The following is an 8,361-nucleotide window of genomic DNA, read 5'->3' on the forward strand; positions in this document are numbered from 1 at the left end:
TTTCTTACAGCATTTGAAATATGTTTCCCTTATTGGAAAGTACAAAGCACCGACTAACCGGGAGCAAAACACTCAGATGAGGAGAAACCCACTATTCTTGGGAGGTAAGCATGGTGGTATCGGTATTGCACGTTTTTGCATCCTCTCTGATGTTGGTGAGTTTGAAATGATACATATTACAAATATCAATGTTTAATGTAGAGTCAGTAATGCTCTTAATGTGAACGAGAGATAGCTTTTCCTATTTAAAAATAAGTTAAAATTAACAAAATAAAAAGTAAAAGTTCCCGGAACCGGTTTGGCTCAGTGGATAGAGCGTCGGCCTGCGGACTGGAAGGTCCCAGGTTCGATTCTGGCCATGGGCATGTACCTGGGTTGCCGGCACATCCCCAGTAGGAGATGTGCAGGAGGCAGCTGATCGATGTTTCCAACTCTCTATCTCTCTCCCTTCCTCTCTGTAGAAAATCAATAAAATATATTAAAAAAAGTAAAAGTTTTATTTTGAGGAAATTTTAACTGCATGTGCAATTGTAAGACACAATAAGTACAATTGACCTTGTTTCCCACAATGGTAGCATCTTGCGAAACTATCATACCCCCACAATCAGGATATTGACATTGATGCAATCACAGATTTTTTTTGAGATTTCTCTGGTTTAATTCTATTGATTTTTGTGTGTGTTTTTAGTTTTGTTTGATTTTGTCCCGTGAGTAGGTTTGATTTCCACCATCACAGTCAAGATACAGAAGATTTCCATCCCCACTTGAATGTGTCACTTTACCTTTTTACAACTACGCCTGCCTCAGCCTAAGTCCCTGGACATTCAGTTGACTTATGGCATGCACCAGTTCTTCCTTCTTATTTGTTGTTGAGGACTTTACCATAGTATGGATGTACCACAATTTTTGTATTGGTTCACTGTTAAAGAACATCTGGAATTTTTCCAGTGTTCAGTGTTTCAGGTAAAATTTTGATGACCCTTCATGTACCAGTTTTTTTTCCAGGTGTTTCTGAAAATAAGTTTTATTTAAATAAGGGTTTAAATACATAACATAACATTAAAACTGAAGGAGGAAAAAAGAACACCCCCAAAATCATTTTTTTTTTTACTTCCATGGCATTGGGCAGCTGTTGCTAAGAAGTTGCAAGCTCTATAGCTAGCTTCGTGACTGACACTTCAGTTTGAAATTTGTTCCCTTGTCAAAAGGTTAACTTTGATAAGAAGGTTGGTCTCAAATTATGGTATTTGGACAACAATTAACTAGGATCTGTCTGGTCAAAAAGACCTTGGTGGCAAGCCACAAGTCCTTACACCACACTGGAGGGAAGTTGGCAGGCTGCTTGCTCTAAGCTCCATCACTTGGTCAGGTGTAGATCTCTGATTATGGAAGGCTCCCTCTAGTGGTACACATGCCGCTGCTGCTGCTGCCTTATCCCTCTCCTCTCAGCTTCATGGAAGGCTGTTCAGGCCCAGGTGGTGACAGTCTCTGAGGTCAGGGAACTCTGGTGAGGAGCTTTGGCCAGACATGGGCTTGGCTGAAACATCACGGTATTGCTCCGTTTCAGGCTGGACACTGCCACGCGCCTACTGCTTGACCTCTGTTTAAATGAGGAACTTCAAGACTAGATAGCATGTCTCTTTTCAGTTTATTGCATGAAGGAGTACACTAGTCCAAGTTAAAAGCAGACCCCAAACGGTTACATTATATAAGCTGTGAGGTTTTTAAACTTGTGACAAGGGACAGGAGGGAAATTCTACTCATTGCAAAGAAATCCTCACTTAAGCTTCTGTGAGCCAAAAGCACTTAAAACCCATGAACCTTCAGCTGGTCGTCCTTAGCCAGTCTAATCTCGACGAGGAACTGGCATATGTTCTTGCGCTGGTCACCCTGCAGCTGAATTACTTCTCCATATTCTGGATGCTCAATTACAGTACCATTGCAGTCAAATTTCTTCTTAAAGGCCTTCACTAGCTTCTTTTTATAGTAATCATCAGCGATCCCTTGGACAGTAGTAAGGGTCTTTCTGCCGTTTCTCTGTTGAATTCTTATATGGATATAATCCTCTGTGCCAGCGGGAAGCAGGTCATCGCCCTTACTTGCATCAGCAAAGGGGTCGAAAGAGGCGGTTCTGGATAGCGGACATAGGATACGATTCATTTTCCTCGGTGGAAACGGCCTGCCTGCGGAAGGCTGCGGCGGGAGAAGGCGACCAGGGGGGATGGAGCGTCGGGAAGCCAGGGGGGCTCAAGGGGGAGGTTGCTGAGTCCTCGGCGGCGGCTTAGTCACTCCATGTACCAGTTTGTTTGGTTTTTTGTACACATAAGTTTGGCTTTCCCAAGAGTTCAGATGCTTAGTTGCATGGTAATGGCATGTTTAGAAACTGCCAACAGTTTTCCAGAGAGTCTGTGCCATTTTACTATTCTTCTGGCAATCTATGAGTTAGCCAGTTTCTAGACCTCCATGTTCCTGATGCTTTCATTATTCTTTCTTCCTCTTTGATGCACCAAGATTTCTTCTTTCATCATTCTTTTCTGATAGGAGAAATTTCCCTGGCCATTCTCAAGTGTAAACTGCCAATTGAGATATACTATACTTTTAGCTTTCCTTCATGTGAGAATGTCTTTATTTCATCTTTTTTTTTAAGTGTTGGAACGTTCATTTTTTAGTTTTATTGAGGTATAATTGAAAAATAAAATTGTAATATATTAATATTGAACAATGTGATGATTTGATACACACATTTGAAAGGATCCGTAACATGGAGTTAATTAGCACATCCATCGTTTACCTCTTTATGTTTTGTTGTGAGAATGCTGAAGTTGTACTTTCTAATCAAATTGCAATTATATAATACAGCATTATCAACTATAGTCACCATATTATATATCCCCCTGACATTAGTTCATCTTTTAACTGATAGTCTGTACCCTGTTACCAGTCTCTCTGTATTTTTCTCATTTCCCAGACCCTTGCAGACACCGTTCTACTCTGTGATTTTATGAGTTTAACATTTTTTAGATTCCACATATGTGATACCAGTATTAGTCTTTCCCTGTTTGGCTTACCTCACTTAACATCACGCCCTCAAAGCCTGTCAACTTTGTCATAAATTTGCATTGTGTTTGAATGACAGTTTTGCCTGTTATGGAATTCATGGTTGAGTTTTTTTTTTGTCTTCCCACACCTGAAAGTACCTATATATATAAAAGTCTAAGTGACCGGTTGACCAGCCGACCAGCCAACTGGCCAGTAGCTATGATGCGCACTGACCACCAAGGGGCAAATGCTCAATACAGGAGCCTCTGAGCTGCGGTCACTTGGCAGTGGTGGTTCGCAGGTGATGCACCCGGAATTAGAGAGGAGGAAGCCTGATTCTGGGGTGTGTCACCCAATAACTGCCCTCTCACAATCGGGACCCCTCGGGGGGGTGTCAGAGAGCCAGTTTCAGCACAATCCCTGCAGGACAGGCTGAGGGACCCCACCAGTGCACTGGGCCTCTAGTTTTATTTATAGAAATGTTGGTAGGAGCTCAAACAAACTTGAGAAAGAGACCTGAAACAACAAATGATACAGTTATCTTGGAAAACTACGCTAGCTAAACAATTCCTTAGTATGTTGCTGTATTTATACCAGTTTTGTAGGGTTTGAAATGATACTTATGAGGGGTAGCACCTTTAATCTAGATTTGTCAATATTCTTAGTGAAAAGATGGTGACAACATTTTCTAATTAAAGTTTTTATTTTCAGATATATTTAGTAGCATCTGCAGTTGTAAGAAATGATATAGAGAATCTGTGTTCCCACTACCAAAATTCCCCCAATCGTATCAACAAAATGCAAAATGTTAGAAATGTATCACTATTAAGTTAAATGACCTGATATCCTCCAGATATTGTTGAGATGTCCCCAGTTTCACTTCTGTTAATGTGGGTATTTATTTCTATACAGTTTTATCACGTATCCTCAACCTCAGGAAAGCCTTCAAACCAGTTTTATCACCACCATGACTCTTCATATTGCTCTTTTGTAAGCATGCCCTGGTCCCTCCAGTTGACACTCTCCCCCACCATTGCCATCCCCTGCCCTCTCTCTAGCAGCTGGTAATAACAAATCTGTTTCGCAGCTTTGTAATTTTTTCCCTTTTGCATTGTTATATAAATGGAACACTGTGATACTTGAGATTGACTTCTTTCCCTCAGGGTAATTTCCTAGAAACACACTCATGTCCTTGTGTGTATCACTTATTCCTTATTTTATTGAAGAGTAGTATTTCATGGTATGGATATTCCATGGTATATTTATCTATTCACCTTTTCAAAACTTTTGGGTTTCCTGTTTGAGTTATTAGGGTAAAGCTGCTAATAACACTTGTTCATCTGGATATCCATCTGACTTGTTATCTGCATCCATAGTTCCTTCTTTTTGTTGAGGATGTACTATGGTTTGGTTTCACCACTCTGTGTATTGGTTCACTATTAAAGAACATCTAGATTGTAAAATCTTGCTTCATTTCATTCATTCCACTCTTTCACAAAGTTTTCATTTCTCTGAGTGGAATGCCCAAGATTGCAATTTCTGGTCTTTGGTGATTGTATCCTTAATTTTGGATAAGAAACTGACAATCTGCTTTCCAGTGTGGCTTCACCATTTTCCATTCCCATCTGAAATGTATGAGTGGACCAGTTTGTATCCATATTTGTTTTCTTTCCTTTGTTCTTTGTCCTTCTTAATGCTTGAGAGTTTTTTTCATGATACCTTTTCTGTTTTGGGATTTTCCTTTAGCTATGCTAAAATATGAATTGATGACAAATACTTCTTTCCTTTTGTATATGAATATCTTTATTTTGGCTTCATTACTGAAGGATAGTTTCATTGAATATAGAATATGGGTTTGGGAGTGTTTTCTTACAGCATTTGAAATATGTTTCCCTTATAGGAAAGGAGAAAGCGCCGACCAACCCGGACGAAAATACTCAGATGATGAAACAGCCACTAGTCTTGGGAAGTAAGCATGGTAATAAAGAGAGTGCACGTGCCCACAGCCTTTCTGATGTTGGTGAGTTTGAAATGATACATATTACAAATATCAATGTTTAATGTAGATTCAGTAATACTCTTAAAGTGAGCGAGAGGTAGCTTTTCCTATTTAAAAATCAGTTAAAACTAACAAAATAAAAGGTAAAAGTTTTATTTTGTGTAAAATTTAACTGCACATGCAATTGTAAGAAACAATGCAGAGAGATCTTGTGTACAGTTGATCCAGTCTCCCCCAATGATAACATCTTGCAAAAGTATAGCACAATAGCACAACCAGAATATTGATGTTGATGCAATCCATAGGTTTTATTGAGATTTTTCTGGTTTAATTCTATTGATTTGTGTGTATGTATTGAGTTGTGTTTGATTTTGTCACATGAGTAGGTTTTATTTCCACCACCACAGTCAAGATACAGAACATTTCCATCCCCATATGTATGTGTCACATTACCCTTTGTAAGCATGCCCCCCTCAGCACAAGGCCCTGGATATCATCTGACTTGTGGCATGCATCAATAATTCTTTTTTTGTTTTTGTTTTAGTGTTGAGGACTATTTCATGGTATGAATGCACCACAGTTTGTGTATTGGTTCACTGTTGAAGAACATCTGGATTTTTCCAGTGTTCAGTATTACAAGTAAAATTGTTATGACTGTTCTTTTACAGGTTTTTGTGTAAACATAATTTTTGATTTCTCTTCGATCATAACCAAGAGTACAGATTCTTGGTTGTATAGTAATAACATGTTTAGCATTGCAGGAAATTGCCAAAAGTTTTCCAGGGAGGCTGTGCCTTTTACTCTCCTGCCAGAGATGTATGACAGCCAGTTTCTTGACCTCCATGCTTTGCTGCTTTTACTGTATTTCTTCCTCTTGATGCTCCAAGGTTTGTTCTTTCATCATATTTTTCTGATATGCAATATTCCTCTAGCCATTCTCTGGTGTAACTGCCTAGTGAAATATACTGTTAGCTTTCTTTCGTGTGACAATGTCTTTATCTCATCTCTAGTCTTCTTTTTTTAAGAGTTTGAATGCTCATTTCTTTTTTTCACTTTATTGGGGTATAATTGACAAATAAAATTGTAATATATTTACAGTGTACAATGTAATTATTTGATATACACATATTCTGAAAGGAGTCTCACCATTGAGTTAATTAACACACCTGGCATTTGCCCCATTTACATCTTGATGCTTTGTGGTGAAAACACTGAGTTTGTACTTTCTAAGCAAATTGCAATTATACAATACAGCATTATCAACTGTAGTCATCAAGTTATACATCTCCAGATGTTAGTTCACTTTTTATCGGATAGTTTGTGCCCCCTTACCAGCTCCTCCCTATTTTTCTTACTTCGCAGCCCCTGGAAGCCACCATTCTACACTGTGTTTCTATGAGTTTGCCTTTTTTCTTTTCAGATTCTACATATGTGATAACACACAGTATTTTTCTTTCTCTCTGGCTTATTTCATTTAGCAAAATGCCCCCCAGGACCATCCAGGTTGTCACAAATAAGGTTGGTCTTTGAAAGATAGTTTTGTGTCTTATGGAATTCATGGTTGACATTTCTTGTCTTTCCATACCTGAAAATATGTTACTTATAGAAATGTTGGTAGGAGCTCAAACCAACATGGCAAAGAGCCCTGAGGAAACAAATGATCCACTTTTCTTGGGAAAACAACAGTAGCCAAAATATTTCCTCAGTATGTTGCTGTATTTGTTTCAGTTTTGGTGAGTTTGAAATGATATTTAGATAGGTAGCATATTTAATATTGATTTATCAACATCCTTACTGAAAAGATAGAGTTTTTTGTAATTATTTTTTATTTTCAGAAAAATTTAGTTGCACCTTCAGTTGTAAAAATGATACAGAGAAATTTTTTGTTTCCAGTACCTAAATTTCCCCAATGGTAAGAACTAGCAAAATGGTAGAAATTTATCACCACTAAGATAAATGACATGACACCATCCTTATATTATTAAAATACTAGAGGCCCGGTGCACAAAAATTTTTGCACTTGGGGAGGTTCCTCAGCCCAGCCTGTGCCCTCTCGCAGTCTGAGACCCTTCAGGGGATGTCCACCTGCTGGCTTAGGCCTGCTCCCCTGGGGAACAGGCCTAAGTTGGCAGTCAGACATCCCTCTGGCAGCCTGGGAGCCCTCAGGGTATGTCCACTTGTCAGTGGGGCACAGGCCTAAGCTGCAGTCAAACATCCTTAGTGCTACTGAGGAGGTGGGAGAGGTTACCGCCACCACCGCTGTGCTGTCAGCTGTCAGCCTGGCTTGTGGCTGAGCAGAGCTCCCCCTGTGGGAATGCACTGACCACTTGGGGGCAGCTCCTGCATTGAGTGTCTGCCCCCTCGTGGTCAGTGTGTGTCATAGTGACCAGTCATTCCCAGTCATTCTGCTGTTAGGGTCAGTTTGCATATTACCCTTTTATTATATAGGATAGAGGCCTGGTGTATGGGTGGGGGCCAGCTGGTTTGCCCTGAAGGGTGTCCCGAATCAGGGTGGGGGTTCTGCTGGGGTGCCTAGCCAGCCTGGGTGAGGGGCTAAGGGCCATTTTCAGGCTGCCCACAGCCCCTTTAGGGTGGGGGAGTCCCTCTGGGGTGCCTGGCCAGCCTGGGTGAGGGGCTGATGGCTGTTTTCAGCCTGGCCACTCCCCCCGGTGACCCAAGCTCCCAGCCTGTCCTTTTTTTACCCAGGGATTTATTTATCTTCTATAATTGAAACTTTGTAGCCTTGAGTCAAGGGCCAGCCAGGGCAGGCAGGAAGCTTGGCTTCCTCCATCGCCGGGGGCAACCCAAGCCTCCTGCTTGCTCCAGCTCTGTGGCCGCCGCCATTTTAGTTGGGTTAATTTGCATACTCACTCCTGTTTGGCTTGAGTTTAGGGGAGGGATGCTTATTTTGCATTTTTCTCTTTTATATAGGATAGTTTCACTTGTGTTAATCAGTGTCTTTAGTTCTGTACCATTGTATCACATGCCCTCTACCACAGGCAAGCCCCTAAACAGTTCCATCACCATCATGAGTCATCATATTGCTATTTTGCAAGTAAACCCACCTCCCTTCAGGTGACATCCCACCTGATCCAAACCCCTTTCCAGTCTAAAGCTGCTGGTAACAACACATCTATTACCCAGATCTATAATTTGTCCCTTTAGCATAAATTGATTCCTGTGCTCTTTGAGATTGGCTTCTTTCCCTCAGTGTAATTCTGTGGAGACTCACTCATGGCTTTTTAAAAATTTTTTTATTGATTAAGTTATTACATATGTGTCCTTATCCCCACGTTACCCCCTATCCCCACCACTCATGCCCT

At 40.6% G+C, this 8,361-nt stretch overlaps 1 protein-coding gene across 1 annotated transcript; it reads right to left on the reverse strand.

Annotated features, from left to right (window-relative positions):
- Positions 1-1,654: 1,654 nt before the first annotated feature.
- On the reverse strand, positions 1,655-2,160 carry LOC118653631 (eukaryotic translation initiation factor 1-like). The gene has a single exon (XM_036304249.1). It carries the CDS (start codon positions 2,158-2,160, stop codon positions 1,807-1,809), a length of 354 nt encoding a protein of 117 aa, XP_036160142.1. The 3' UTR covers positions 1,655-1,806.
- Between the last annotated feature and the right edge of the window lie 6,201 nt (positions 2,161-8,361).

The sequence above is a fragment of the Myotis myotis genome, unplaced genomic scaffold (assembly GCF_014108235.1).
Source record: "Myotis myotis isolate mMyoMyo1 unplaced genomic scaffold, mMyoMyo1.p scaffold_m19_p_4, whole genome shotgun sequence".
Lineage (NCBI taxonomy): Eukaryota > Metazoa > Chordata > Mammalia > Chiroptera > Vespertilionidae > Myotis > Myotis myotis.

Bases quoted from the DNA above. Each gene is read 5' to 3' on its own strand.
- LOC118653631 (XM_036304249.1), bottom strand. From the start codon at position 2,160: ATGAATCGTATCCTATGTCCGCTATCCAGAACCGCCTCTTTCGACCCC.